The sequence below is a fragment of the Lissotriton helveticus genome, chromosome 7 (genome assembly GCF_964261635.1).
Source record: "Lissotriton helveticus chromosome 7, aLisHel1.1, whole genome shotgun sequence".
Classification (NCBI taxonomy): domain Eukaryota; kingdom Metazoa; phylum Chordata; class Amphibia; order Caudata; family Salamandridae; genus Lissotriton; species Lissotriton helveticus.
The window spans coordinates 1,706,960,687-1,706,976,564 of record NC_136068.1 but is presented as its reverse complement, the minus strand read 5'-3'; the positions used below and the strand labels follow the sequence as shown (position 1 = coordinate 1,706,976,564).

At 47.3% G+C, this 15,878-nt stretch overlaps 1 protein-coding gene across 1 annotated transcript in view; it reads left to right on the top strand.

Annotated features, from left to right (window-relative positions):
- The window catches only part of LOC144769652 (IgGFc-binding protein-like), a 620,904-nt gene that overhangs the window by 201,645 nt on the left and 403,381 nt on the right, over positions 1–15,878 (top strand). The window contains exon 6 of the mRNA XM_078653827.1: positions 933–1,500. Within this exon, the coding sequence (XP_078509953.1) occupies positions 933–1,500 (568 nt within the window). The remainder of the gene's footprint in view (positions 1–932; positions 1,501–15,878) is intronic.

Genomic DNA, 15,878 nt, shown 5'->3' with positions numbered 1-15,878 from the left:
AATCTGACCTACCTCATTAAAAATCCATGAGGTAGGTCACAAATTGCATCTCGTTGCAAATGGATACCATCACAGAGATGGTGGCCTGCTGCGGTCATGAGACCGCCATGTATGTGATCACATTTTAAATAAAGTCAACCTTTTTTTAATTTATTTTTTTATTTCAGTTGTTTTCCTTAACGGGAATAGGGCTTCATTTAAAAATATTTTTTCTTAGACACAGTTGGTATTGGCGTACTCCTCCAAAAACTTTTTTTACAGTCAAAGGTGAAGTGAACCCTTCCCATTTGACAATAGGTTACCACCTCCTTTGAAATGTTGGTCAAATTTCACTGTTTTCTATCCGGATTTCAGTTGCAAAACATTTATTCATACCTCAACATATCACTCTTTAGTTGGGATGTTCTCAAAACATCCCTTCCGAATAGTGACTTTTTAAAGCTTTCTACAGAAACCGATCTTGGACTTTGGTGATGTGTTACTAAAATGAGTTCAGTACATAATACAGCTGTTATACGGTTATGAAACTGTGTGATTTTGGCAAACATAGGCTTTACGATTGCACAATAGCTTTGTACTGTTCACTTTGCTTTTTCTTTGTTCTATATATATTGTGAACTGCCTGAATATTTAGGGATCTACATTTACCGTATTTTATGTTTTCATGATTATTGTTTCTCTTAGATCTTGCTAATTAATTGCTGATTTTTATTTTTTTTTACATTTTTTAAGAGCTTCATTTTTTAAAGTTGATGATGATGACAAACGACATTCCCCTTAGAGAAATGAGGCCTACAGACCATGCGGTTAGGGTAATGTAGAAGTGTAAACAAATTGATGCATGCTGTTCCCTGACGCGATGCATAATGTTTGCCTGACTACCTGACATTCATAGATTTCCACAGCTGACTAAGTTGCTCTCTTTCCCACAGCTCAATGGCCTGCTGATCAATCTTCCATACACTGTGGACCATGGAAAAATAGAGATGTACAGGCAAGGTGGGAAGGCGGTGATCGAAACTGACTTCGGCCTACGGCTGACTTTTGATTGGTGGAGCTCCCTCACCCTGACCATCCCTAGCATATACATCAAAGCTGTGTGTGGGCTCTGTGGAAATTTTGATAGGGACAAAAGCAATGATTTGATCTTGAGAGTGGACAGTGTGGCATCTAGTCCCACTGTTTATGGAAACAGCTGGAATTTGGAAGATATCGCAGGGTGCACAGAAGAACCTGTGGATGACTGCCCCAATATGATGTTCATGTCAGCCCAGCAGCAGCAGAACAGAAACAACTGCGGCATTCTCCTAGACCCTAGTGGGCCATTCCGTGATTGCCGCAGCACAGTGGATCCGGCGGGATACTTCCAAGACTGCGTTTACGACTACTGCTTCTATGAAGGCAGGCAGGACATCTTTTGCCAGGTGATTGCGGCTTACTCTGTGGACTGTCAGAGAGCAGGTGCAACAGTTTATCCCTGGCGAAATGAACAGTTTTGTCGTAAGTAATTTCATTTGATTACCTAAAAACAAAGCAGGTGTGGCTGTCATTCATTCATTCATTCACCATATCTGAAGTTGCACTTCTTTTAGAAAAGGCAGTTTCAGGGGCAGATTTTCCATTATTCATGCAGTGCAATGCAGCAGCAGCAAATGCACCATATTTACAGAAATATGGCACTTTCCTCCCCTTTCCTTAGCGCTGGCACTGAAATCAGCCGCTGTTCACCACGGAGACACCTTTGTGCAATAGTGCAAGGGTGTCTCCGTGAGTCAGGCATAGGTTTTGTACTGGAAGGGTATAAAATTCCCTTTTAGTACAATATACTATGCATAGACCGATAGACTGATTTGAATGAGGCCCAGTGGCACAGCAGCCAGGGTGCCTGACTCCGTACGACGAGGTTCACTGTTCGATCACCTGCGGAAGGTTAGCACAGCACCGTATGACTTTGGGCAATAGCGCACTTAATCTTCCCGATGGCCCCCAGCCCCGGGACACCTCTCCGGAGGTAACTGTGTGCTATACAAATACTGGTATTTCATTTTTCATTTCAACCCTTTTCCCTTTTTGGATGTGTACTGTAAAGTGCAGCACGTGGACAAAGTCAGAATAGGAAGGAGAAATTAAAGTACTTTTCCTTCATTGCGCCTACTTCACAAGGGCGCATTTTTCTGACGCTAAACACTGTCTACTTTATTTAGTATATAGGGTTTAGCATCAAAAACACTGGGTGGTGGCAGGGGAACGCCCATACTCCACCCATGGTATGCCCCCTTAGAGCTAAGTAACGCAAAGCAGTGCAAAGCACTGCTTTACGCTACTGTCACGTTATTTCCAGCACTAAACAAGTTTAGCACTGGAAAGTTTATTAGAAAAAAACATTTTGTGACATAAATATGGAGTAAAATCTTAGTAAATCTCCTCAGTCTCTATCAGAATTGAACAGTTTTGATCTAATTAGAAGGGTAGTCATTTTTTTATTCCTCGAACAAGTAAAAAAAATATAAAGAAAGTAACTAAGCTTGCATCGAGAAAGCTACAGTAAGAAGTCCACAAATTCGATTACATTTTAAACCAATATATTCTAGATATATAGTTCACCACTTGAGATCTACAGGACCACCTTTCAACCACATGCTAATGCTCCTGTTTTTCCCAAACTTGTCATCCCAACATGTCCCTTCACTCGGCCACTGAAGTCTTGGAATTTTGCCTCCTTCTTGCAGGATTCGACCAAATGGCAGTAGTCCCCAGCGTGTAACTCACAAGCAGCATGCTGCCCACAGCATATTAAAGTGATGTTGCCAGGCTAGCCTCATAGATCTTATTTTTGCCAGTGCTACGCTGGACAGTCACGCGTTTTCTTTCAAATAGGAGGGTCTTGAGGCTGTCCTGCTTGATTGCCCTCTCTTCAGCTGCTCCCCTAATACTTGTTTTCTGATTAAGCACAGGTGACTAGAAGAAACACAAGTGGTTCAGGATCACTAGGGGGGAGGCAACAAACCTGAATAATCTTTAAAGGCTGGTTTCTATCTCTAAAAGGGATCTGTAAGCTGAAGTCACCACAGGAGTCAAGAGCAGGGTCCATTAGGTGCAGTCGTGGCCGGTGCAGGTAAGTTTGGTGGGGCAGGGTGGGGGGGGGGGGGCGGGAGTCATCAGACGACAAGGGAAAATAAAAGAAAAAAGAAAAGATAATCCCTTGCCTTGCCCTCACGCATCGAGTGCAAGGTAACTGGTTATCTTTTCTTTTTTATTTTCTTTTGCCTCATAGTCATCTGTCGACTGCCCCATCGATCTTACTTGCACCACCTGCGGCTGATTAGGTGTCTGCTGATGAGTAGGACATCATGGATAATGATAAGACAGCGAAAGACAGGCAGAATGTCTCAGCTCCCCCTGCTGTCCAGCAGTTGGCACTGGACTAGTCATGATGCCTCTATTTGGCCAGTGCTGAGGCCTTCTCATTTGAGAGGAGACTTTACGTCAGTACAAACCTGTTCGCTCAACGTAAAAGTCAGGTCGCTTGTCCTGCTCCTGACATGTATTGTTCCAATAACACCTATGCCATGTTTATGAGTTAGGGAGAGAGGAATCACCGTATGAAACTCTTTCCCCACCTGATTTAGAGTAGGCCAGTATTCCAACACCCGGCCTTCCCAGGTAGGGTATGGTATGGTATGACATGGTATGATATCAGGAGTTGTAAGGCAAGCTAATCATCTGATAGGGTATCAAGGCACCAGAGAATGAGTGAACTGCACAGCCTGCAAGGTGCCTAGTTTAAAAGTCAGATATTCAAATTGCTTGAGAATTTAAGGAGTGAGGTGGTAGCCCTGATGTAGATGGAAATCACCCCAGGACTTAGGGGCCATGTGGGAGAAGGCGCAACCTCCTATTTTTGTGCATCTGATGCAGGGGATGTAGGCGTGGAGTCGTCCAGCCAATCTGAGGTGCCAACCAGGGCTCTAGAAGTGGATGTGGTCATTGGGGTAAGTAGGAACAACGTTGTGGATTGTTTTTTTAGGTGAGGAATTTGGAACGTGGGCGCATTTCTGAATGGGAAGCCAGTGGATGTCTCTGAAGTACTTGGTGACGTATGACCTTGGAGGGAGGTTAAGCATGAGTCTGGCAGACATGGTTTGTACCATTGTTGGTGAGCCGGGTGGCGATGCCTTAATAGAAGGTGTTGTTGTAGTCTAGTCTGTTTTTTGAGTTCTTGTGTGACTGTACTGCTGGTGTACAGATCGAACTCTCTGAAGGATTTCTGCTCATCTTGAGCATGTGGAAGTTCATAGCTGCTACTGTGTTGACTTGAATGGCCATTTATATTTGGCTGTCAATTATGATACCCAAGTTCCTGGTAGCATTGTTTGTGGTGGGCGCGGGCATTTGGTGTCGGGCCACCAAGTGGGGTTTCAGAGAGACGTGTGCTTGCCAAAGCTGTGATACTGTGAGCATGAGGCAGCTTCTTTCCATCTATTATGGTATGCTGGTTATGCACATGAGGAAGTTGGATTGTGTGGTTGTGTGTCCTCTGAGAGGGAGAGTATGAGCTGCATGTCTTATGTGTATGAGACGATGCTGCTGCAATGTGACCATACGATGGAAGCAAGAAGAGCCATGCAGATATTCAAGTGGGAGGAGCCAGGGAGGAGCCCTGTGAAACTCTGAAGATCTGTTTAGTGGCGTCGACTGGAAGGGGTGAGGCTGACTGCTTGAGAGCAATCTGCGATGGAGGAGCAAATCTATTGTAGGTTGGGGACCCAGACTCCATCCTTGTGGAGTCTCTGGTTCAGGAAAGGGTGGGAGACAGTGTTGAAGGTCACCAAGATGTCCTCGAGGATTAGGCCTGCTGTCTCCCTTGTTGGTGGTGTGGTGTACATCATCTGTGGCTGGTATGAGGGCCGTGTCTTTGCTGTGGTGGCTCTGAATCATGACAAAGACAGGTCAAGGAGGAGGTTGGACTCAAGGTAGTGAGTGAGGTGAATGTTGATGAGATTTTCTAGGACTCTGCCTTTGTAAGGTAGAAAATAGATGGGCCTGTAGTTAGACATGGTCATTGAGTCAGCTAGTGTTGGTGATGGAGTTGAAGTTGAGGCTTGAGGGGTCTGTTTGGTGGGCAAAGTTGTTTTAGATGGTTCTGATTTTCTCTGAGAAGTGGATGGAGAATTTGTTGCCTACATTGTGTGAAGGACTGGCCGCCGTGGAGCTGGTGTGTGGTAAAGTGAATCACTTGACAATGGCGAAGATATCTTTGGCAGAGTTCAAGATGTTCTGTATGTGGCATGAGAGGGCTGTGCATTTGGCGGTGTTGAGACATTAAAGATGGAGCCTGAGGGACAACTGGTTGACGTAGGGCATGGTCAGAGGTTTGGAATTTGTTCCAATCAGGGCCACGGAGTCTGCGCAGGTGTTTATCCAATTGTTGAAGTTGGAGATGGTGTGAGTGAGGCTGGTGGGGTTCAACCGAGGTATTCCAATTGTTGTCTGTGATTTTCTTTAATTGCTGTCAGGAGGCCTGGATGTTTCTAGGTATAGCTGGGTTGGGGAATTAGATGTTAAAGTTCATGAGAAACTGGTTGGTTCACTTCGAAGGGCTAGACTGTCTACTGAGACTTTAGTGAAGATGGATCGAAGAAAGTTGTCCCATCTTGTAAGCGGGGCTGTTGACCAGTTAGGTGAGGTCCAGTATCCTGAGGCCATCTAGCAGGTTGGCAGAGATGGTGTCTGACTGGCCCTCTGGGTGAAAAATGTGGTTGCCAAGCAGGATGGAGGTGGTGGATTCTAGTGTCCGGGGGACAATGAAGTTGGAGAGGGTTGGCTTGTTCTGCATCCAGGAGGTTGGTAGATGAAGCTGACGCCTCTACTGGAGGTGTTAGAAATGTTAATCTTGAAGGTCAGATTTTCCAGCCAGTTATTTATTTTAGCTGCGGTTGTAGTGCAGTTGATGTTTTCTTGGTCAATGATGGCTATGCTGCCACTGGGTTTGTATACTGTGCCTGGCTTGGTAATTTTGTAGGCAGGAGTGGTGATAGCTATGTCCAGGGCCATAGCAGGGTCAAGTCAGATTTCTGTGAGGAACAAAAGATTGGGGGAGAAGTCGTCCAGGAGATTGCAAACTTCAATGGTATACTTGTCCAGCAAGCAGGTGTTGAGCAGGAGGCATTTGAGTGTGCAGTGTGCTTTAGGGTTAGTCCCTGGGTGGAACTCAATGTATTTGGTGTGCAGGGTGTGTCAATGGAGCATATGAGGGAGTGATAAAGGAGAAGTGGCAAGTGGAGCAGCAGAAGGATCCAATCATCTGAGCAAGGGATACTCTGGTTCTTTGGGGAAATGGTCAGACAGGGATGAAGTAGAGGAGTTTATGGGCCGAGGAGCAGTGAGGCGAGCTGGGGTGGAGTGGGTAGTGAAGGAAACAGAGTTCCAGGCGCTGGCTGATGATAAGATGATGGGGGAGGTGTGGTAGAATCGGCAGGTTGAGCACGTGAAGGCTCCATACAAACAGGCAGATGAAGCCCTGGTGTGGTGAGATGAGAGGTAGCTGGGTTGAAGGAGAGGAGTTAATTTTCTGTAGAGGAAAATGGGGCAAGGTGGGTTGTTAAGAGACCAGGGTCCCTGGCACTGGGTGTGGTCGGGGTGGGGTGGGATATGGGGAGGCACCAGCGGTGCAACCAAGGCATGGGTCCATTGTATAACCTTACTGTGCCCACCATTAAGAAGTCATGGAGGAGAGGAGTATCTGGGTAGATGGGCAGGGTTAATTCTCCAGAAGCGTAGGGCAGGAAAAAGGCAGCGGGGAGGAGGTGGAAGAGGCTGGAATCATGCAAAGAAGGAGAAAGTTAGTAAAAAAAATTGCAAAAAAGAGGCAAGACATGCACAAGACACGTGAAGCAGGAAAGCGAGTGAAAGAGGCCACATTAGGCACAGGAGGCAAAAGTGAAATAAGCCGTAAAAGTGAGAGGGGTACGAGAGAGGAAAGGTGGCAAACAGCAGTGGCAGAAATGACAGAAAAAGTGGGAATGACAAAAGAGGCAGAACTACCAGAACAAGCAAGATTGATAGACAGAAATAGAAAACAAGTGTGAGAGAAAGAGGTACACAAAGACAGAAGCGGCAAACCTATGAACAACAAGCATAATATAGAAAGAAAGAAAAGGGTGGAAGAGTGCAAAAAGGAGTCGAACGTAGCAAAAAGAGTTCAAGAGGCAAAGGAGGGAGGGGGCTGGAGGCCTCAGAGGAGCAAAGCGGTGATCCAAAAGGACCAGGTCTGGTCACAGTACAAAGGTAAGGCTGTCAGGCTTGGCCAGGCAGCACCTTCTAGCCAAGTTTTCCAGTAGGGGGAACACTGGACCTTATTTTTCGCCTGAAAATATTTGCATGAGGTTTTGGCTGCAGTGGCAGCCAAGCCTCCTTCTCTGTTTTTAGGTCTTGCGCCTAACGTTGCAGTGCGTAGCACTGCTCGCACAGCCCAAGACCTCTTGTAACGGGGTTTTGAAATCTGACCACACGCTCGTTCGTGTGATCAGGCTTCGACACCACCATTGGCTTTATTCATTTTTTTTTTTAAACAAAAATAAGGCACCTGAATGGGCAAAGGAGGGCGAATATCCCGCCTCCGCTCCGCCCATTCCCATCCGTGTCTAGGACACGCATCAGTGCGCGCCACAGACGACAGGCTCTCTAGCCCCCTCGCTTCTCTGTGGTGGGCGCGCACCACTGGCTTCGATTCTCGTGTTCAGCTACTCTGTGGTGGGCGCGCACCACAGGATTCTATTCCATGCTTGTTTTTGTTTGTCTGACACAGCACTGGCTGTCCCTTGGCAGTATAGCATTATAACGAATGATTGCTGGGCAGGCGGGGTGGAGGAATTTCCATTATATTTAAATCAGTGTTTTCTTATTGGTATTTGCCGCAGGCACTGCTCCCCTGCTTGACGGACCATGTAATCTTGTGCACATACCTTCATACCCACCCCCTGGACTTCCTAATAAATAGTTCTGTGTCATCACTCTGCGCCGCCTTGAAAACTCCCATCGCGTGACTGGAATGCGCAGTCACGCTGTGTGATCCTGGGCAATTATCACATCTGTGTACCTTGAAAGATCAGGATGTAGACTCCCACGCCTCGACTCCGCCTAGCTGACAGGTTCATGCATGCATGATCCGGGCGACCGCGATAACTCTCCACCGGCATCACAGAAGCATTGTCTCCAGAGCTGAGGCGGGAATGTCTCGTCCCCCATCTCCCAGCGTCTGATCAGGAGCAGGAATGTGTCTCTTACCCCATCGCCCAGTGTGGGATCACGAGCAGGAATGTGTCTCTTCCCCCATCGCCCAGTGTGGGATCACGAGCAGGAATGTCACCTTCAGAACTGTGCCTGGACTTGAAGAAACCAGCATTTCCACAGGATCAAAAATGTGCTAGCATTCGCGCCAAGAATTTTCAATTCTATTAAGGACACGGAGGCGAGGATTATGCTATCTCTTTCTTTACTGTATAAATCACAGCAGCCAATAAACATACAATTTAGTATCACAAAACTGCATTGTCCATGATGCTTTGCATCAGCCACGCCTCCTTAGCCCTCCATAAGAGCCCTGGTTACTGTCCCATCATCCTCTTTCTTTGCTCGAACTGTATAAAGTCCACTAATTCAACAATTGCCGAACATTCTCCAACAGGGAAGTTAACAGAAAACCCAGTTCCATCGCGAGTCTTCAACTGGAAGAATTGTCTTACTCAGATTTCTTATCTGCACCTAGGAAAAACAAACATGAACAACCCGTAATTTCTGCTTATTATTATTCGAATTCAGTATTATATCAACGGGTGGGTAAGCATGAACAATCATATCCTCGCCTCCGTGTCCTTAATTAAAAATTCTTGGCGCGAATGCTAGCAAATTTTTGATTCTATTTCAGGCCGGAGGCTTTGGATTATGCTAGTTTAACGCTTTATTAAATACAACCGGTGTAACGTCCCCCACCGGCTTATAATAAAATTGTTTAAATGTCGATTCCACCGACCAGTCATTACAATGCATAATATCTTGAATGTTAGAACCTAACATGTAAGACTTAGATGCCATGGCACCCCGTGCTGAGTGTGCCCCAAAAATGTCTGAATGTCAATACCAGCCTCTTTCATAACGTAAAGAAGCCATCTGGCAATAGTCGCTGCCGACACCAGCTTAAAAGGTTTCTAAACTGCAATGAGCAGCTGAGTGGAACCCTCTGGTCTCAACAAACTAGTACATTCCTCGTACTCCTTCAAACAGTGCACAACACATAACTTCTCATTTCTGGGAAAAGCATTATATGTAACATGTCTAGATAGAGTTTTAGTATGACCTGTGATAGTAAAAGAAACTCCCTCCGGAGTAAATACTCTACCTGTAATATCCAATGCCCGTACATCCGATGAACGCCTGCATGCAGAAAGACATAAAAGGATTGCCAATTTGGCAAATAACTGTTTCCGTGATAGACGATTATTCACTAGCCAGTTGTTAAATAAGGAAATAACAAGTGAGACGTCCCATAAGCCAGAGTATTGAGATTTAGACGGATTTGCCACCTGTATACCCTTAAGAAGCTTACATACCAAGGATGCATACCAATGGGTTTCCCGTCCACTTGAGTATGTCTGGCCAAGATGGCTGATCTGAAATTATTTAACCAAGGTAAGCCAAACCCTTGGCCGCTTTGTCAGAAAGAAAATTCACAACATGGTGTATGCCTGGCCCCAAGTGATCCAAGTGCTGTTCCATGCACCAGCCCATCCATCCTCTCCAGGCTGAAGAGTATTGTTTCCTATTTGAGGGTTCCCAAGCCTGCCTGATAAAAGAGGAAGCTGTCTCTAAAAACCATGGCATTTCCCTCTGTTGCCGAAAGCCTCCATGCCATCAGGGACAGTTGCTCCTCCATGACCAATGGATGCTGTTCCCCGGTCCCAGGAGTAGGGATTTCGACCACAGTAGCAAATCTGGGGAGGTCGCATGACATCTCCAATAACAGTGGAAACCATGGTTGCGTCTCCAACAGGGGTGTCACCAGTTTCACTTCCGCTTGTTGTTTGTAAACGTGTGACGTCACCCTGGGTATTAGGATGAACGGCTGGAACGCATAATTTAATGCTCCCGACCAGTTCTGAAGGAATGCATCGGTTGCCCTTGCTGCTGGGTCCGGCCTCCAACTGAAGAAGTTGGAAAGCTGATGGTTCAGCCTGGACGCAAACAAGTCCGTCTGACATTGACCCCAAAGGTCCTGTTACCATTGGAACACTCTTGGATTCAGTTGCCAGTCGCTGTAATCCTTGAGTTGCCTCGAGTTCCAGTCCGCCATTAGATTGGACTGACCCGAGATGTACTCCGCAATCACCGTGATCTGCAGATCCAGGCAATATTTCCACGCTTCCACGTGGCCCAGCCACCACTGCATCTCGTCTCTCACTTCCTGAGTTAACAGAACCAAGTCTGTGTAAGTGAGCCCTCTCTGTAAATGTTGGATCTTCAATCTTTTCAGCGCTCTATAATGCAGCAGTCCTGGGAAGATCGCCTGAATGGAGGATGCTAACAAACCCACTATCCTGGCAATAACTCTGAGGGACACCTGCTGCTTGCTGAGAAGGATCATGATTCTTTCCTGAGATGCTTCAACTTCGATTTGGGAAGGCTCAGTTGTGCTGACTGGGAGTCTATCACAAACCCCAGAAATTCCGTAGTCAGTGCCGGAATCAATGCAGACATGGCGTGATTGATCGCAAAACCCAAACTCTCTAACAGTGACTTCGTCATTTGAAGATGGTGAGCCACCAATTACAGGTTCTGCGCCGTGATTAGAATGTCGTACAGATAGATAATCATGCGCACTCCCTGTTCCCGCAGGTAGGCCACTATTGGCTGCATCACTTTGGTGAAGCACCAAGGAGCTGAGGAAAGCCCGAAAGGAAGGGCCGAATACTCGTACCACCGACCTTTCCATTGAAATTGTATGAAACGGCTGTGTGGTGGAAATATGGGAATGGACAGGTATGCATCTTTGAGATCCAACCTGACCATCCAGTCTCCTTGCAACAACAGATCCGTCAGAAAATGGATCCCTTCCATTTTGTAATGTTTGTAAATGAGATACTGATTGAATTCCCTCAAATTCAAAACCAGTCTGTGTCCGCCATCTTTCTTCTGGACCAGAAAGACGTTGCTGCAAAAGCCGTGAAACCTGTCGTCGCAAGGCGAAATTGCGTGTTTTTCAGCAATTCTACTATTTCGGAGTCTATGAAATTGCACTCTTGTTGTGAAAAATGGAGAGGTTTGGGCAAACTGTCCTGATGTGGTGTATCGTAAGACTCTAGGTGAAAAGCCTGAATCGTCTGAATTACCCACGCATCTTGCGTCAAAATACGCCAATTCAGAAAAAGGCCTGGGTTCGACTCCCTAATGGAAGTAGAGATACATCTGATAAGCTTACCTGAGGAATTTTGTGCTTGGAAACCAGCTCTGTTCCCACCGCTGTGGAAACATCTTCTGTTGAAGCGTCTACGAGAGGGGCAGAAGGTGCCCCCTCTTGTCGAGTCCCATTCTCCTCGTCCACGGCCATAGTCACCTCTGGGGGGACCTTGGTTATAATCACGGCCTGACGAGCGTCCCCTGCCTCGTCCGGCCCTGTTAAAAAGGCCTTGTTGGAATACGCGCTTGATACCTGACTGCGCTTTATCCAGGAGGTGAATGTCCCCACATATTTTGATACATCCTTCACGAAGCGGTCTCCGAAGAGATTACCCTCCGTCAGGGGGCAAGGTTCCGTGGCTGCTAGTTCAGTAAGGTTGGTGCCCATGCGCATAAGCAAGGACTTACGCCTCTCGGTCGATATGGTGCAATTTGCATTGCCTAAGAGGCAAATTGCCCTCTAAGTCGAACCTGCTAGAATATATGGGTCAACAGGGGTTGCAGCTTCTTTGGCCAGCATGAGCCATCTCCAGGATTTTAGCAAGCGGATCCACAACATCAAGGAGTTTATCTTGACATCCGCACCAAGTGCAGTCGATCCCTTTTTTGGGGTCCTTGGCAAACTTTTTCAGAAAGTTGAGGAGACTAACGTCTATCTCTGGGGTCTCCGCTACCTTGTACTGGACCTCAGGGCGAGGACATTCAGACTTGAGTCGGTTACGAACCTCTTTATCAAAACCTTTATGAAGGTTCTCATGAAGGTATTCAGCTACTTCTGGAGCCGGGGACCCATCTGATGACCTGGGATGCACAATGTCACCAGGGTTGAAAGTGAACAGGGTATTAGTTGCACTCTCCGGTGTGGCAGAACTCGCCACCTTTGCCTTCTTTTTAGGAGGTGGCTCCTCATCCGCAGTGTTAGTATCCGTGTCGGTATTAGTTGTGTCGGTATCGGGATACACCTTCTGTTTGCTCTTTGCCTTGCACTAAAAGAATATCCAAGCTCCCCTGTGGAAGCAGGAGGTAGGTAGTTTAATGCACTGGCGTGCGGCCACTGACTTTACTGCGCTGTGTTTGCAGGTGGTGGAGTGCTTTTCCCTTTCTCTTTAGTGAAGCCATGCCTTTTAGCGAAGTAATGTGCTTAAGTACAGAAGCTAGAGCTTGTTGTACAGTGTTTGGTACTGTGCTTTCAATTGCCTTCTTAACTGAGGATTGGACGGACGCGTCCAGAGCCTCCACAATGTTATCCTCTAAGAGAGTCTCCTGCTGTCCTTCATAATATAACTCCTCTTGGTCATCTTCATATTGCACCCATTTCTCCATTGTACTCCTAAAAGCTGTGGTGCAGGATATAAAGTCAGAGCAGAGCCAATCTGTATATATTAATCAAACATAGGAGTCGGGGTCGCCAGCCCAATATGCACACTAATACACGATGACTAAAAAAGTTTGTACCAGGCCCCCTCAGCAAAGCTGTTGTCAACTACTATTTCAGCCCCCAAAGGCGTAGGAGCCAAGTAAAGGATCTCTGGAGCGTGTGCTCACTCCAAAAGGCAGGTATTATTACAGCAGATCTGGGCGTTCTATCTCCACCACCACTTCCGAACAAAATCTCTGAGGAAATGACTCTTGGATCAAGCGCGATGTGCGCAGCCCAACGCGAGTCCAAAAGGAGCCCATTTGGGCTTGCCTGGGATGCGTACGCCCGCCGTGAACCACTTGGCTCCAGCGTGATGCGCAGGCGATTAGGAGAGCCCAGTGCGCTTCCGCGCCTACCGCGCTGCCGATTACTGGCAAAGAGACGGACCGCAAGACAACGGTCTGGTACACTCGCGCGTTGAGCGCTTACTGTCCTAAGGCGGGAGGACTCTCCAGCGGCGCTGGTATTGAGGGACAAGATCCCGTCACAGCGTGCGTAGCGTGCTAAGCACAAACGATTAACCAAGCAAATATCAGTCGTCAAGTATGACAAAACACATCGGAACAAGGCAAATATTACCACAAATAATATCGCAAATACCACATAAACAAACCAAATATATCTGCATAAATCAAAATGGCATATCAAAGCAGAACATAGTATTCTCAGTCAGAGCAATATGTGGGCACTTATCTCTTGCTGTGAGCAGCAAAGAAAGAGGTTGATGGGACAGTAACCAGGGCTCTTATGGAGGGCTAAGGAGGTGTGGCTGATGCGAAGCATCATGGACAATGTTGTTTTGTTCTACTAAATTGTATGTTTATTGGCTGCTGTGATTTATACAGTAAAAAAAAGAGATAGCATAATCCGAAGCCTCCGGTCCTGTAATAGAATCACACAGTGCGGCCGAGGGAGGGAGGGAGCCCTGGGGTCAGGGGTGAGCGCATCTCCTGTAAAGTGACATTCCTTCTCCACCTTGGGCCTCTGCTTGTAGGCTCCATATGGAGGGGAAAGTTCAGCCCAGCCCAGCCCAGAGAAGATTCAATGGACCAAGGGCTTCACCTAAGAGGCCCCATGCCTGTAGGAGCCTGTCTCGGTGACAAGCATGCATAACAGTTCAAAGCCACCAATTACATGCACCCTGGGGGACAATCTCCGCCCCTCAGAATCTCTAGGAATGATATCTGAAATCCGGCCACAGGAGATGAAACACTTGACTGATCAAAGGCATTCTTTCACAGTAAAACCTCTTATTTCATGGGTTTAAGACCGACTCTTTAACGAAAGGAACAATTGTGAAAGCAGCCGGAAGCACACTCAGCAGGGCTCTCTGATACTGAAACCGGTTTCTCTTTACTGTTTGTGTAAACAAACATTTTTTCATTTCCAGCCAACCCGGAGGCGCGCACATTCCTCCTAAGAGCCTAATAAAGTAGGCAGATGGAGACAAGAGATGGAAATATAACACCTACTTTATACATTATAATCGTCCACGCAGAATCACAATTAAGTGTTATTTTCTTCCAGTTCGTACACGCACCCGAAGAGTCAAACTTTGACATGAAGCCATACATTGTAAGGAAGTTATCCAGGAAGTCATTTTAGAAAATATAGTCCAAACAGTTTAATTAAATCACTCGTATGGATTTTCTTGTTTAATCTTTTCACTTTTATTTTCAAGAAGTGACCTTAGAAAAATAGCGTTTTTAGGTGTCCAATATCCACCAGCTTGGCTAGATGGAGAGGGGAACAATATTTTGTTGTGATCGACGATATACATGTGTGCTTGCATTTCTCAAAATGAAGTGGTAAAAAGCTTGCAATGCTTTTAGGTCTGGCTAGAGACAAGAGACAATACTTGAAATTATGCTACTTCAAGAGAGAGAGAAGGGGTGAAGTATCCTACCCCCTCCCATTCAAGCATTACTTGATGCATCATTCACATATGGAATTTCCATAATAATCACCTGTTTGTTAATCATAGATGTCAATCGGACATATGGAGTTTTTCTTTTGACCGGCAGATGTCTGTTTTTCCTGGAATACCCATTTGAGTGCGCACAGGGAGGCGCTCTGTTTTTCACATCCGTGGGAATAGGGTGGCCAGGCGTCCCCGTTTTTGACGGACCGTCCCTGTTTTTAACCAGCTGTCCCAGCAAATTTCAAGAAATGTAGCTCATGTCCCTGTTTTTAAAGGGGGTCGACTGAAAACGGTGGGAGGTGTTTTTTATGTTTTATAAAGCAGGGATAGTAAGCGGCTGTTTCAGGAAAGCAATTTAATTAACAGGTGTAGTGTTGCTGCCAGTGGGGCGTACCACTGCAGCACACGCCCCCTCCCAATGACTCGTGTGTGTTTCCCCCTGAGGCGTGCAGAGTGTTGGTATCCCCCTTACGTGAGCGCGGTTAGCGCCACTGAGTAAATAAATAGCCCAGGGCCCTGGGCGTGGTCAGTAAGCAACTAACCACCACCTGAAGCATATGTGTCCTAGCGTGTTGATTCTGCAGGCCCATACTGGGACACTACATTGGCGACGAGGGGGTCTGTCCCCTGCCCATCGCGTGCCCTGCTGCTCCGTGACCCTGCCGGTCACCCACGTTCAGCCCGCTGCCCCGCGGTGCACTTTCCTGCCTTCCGGGGCCGCCCCGCAGCCTCGACGACGTCTCCTGCCCTCGCCTGGCCCGCCCTTTCCCCGGCAGTGGAGAATCCAGCGTTGGCCTCGCCGCCCCAAGAGTCGCCCTACCTGCCGGCTGCCAGCGCTGCCATCCGGTGCCTCCACGTGACCTCATCAAGGTACGGGCTGCTGCCTGCCGCTTCACACGGCTGCCCCTGCGCCCTGCCTCCGTCTCGCTCCAGCTGCCCAGGGCCCGCGCTCTACTCCCTGCACGCCGCCGGGCCCGCACGTCGGCCCAGCGATCCCGCGCATGCGAGGCTCGCTCGGCTACTCTTCCTCACGCATCTCGCGTATCGTCAGGACTCTTGAAGCTGCCGTTCCTCACGCTTCTGGCG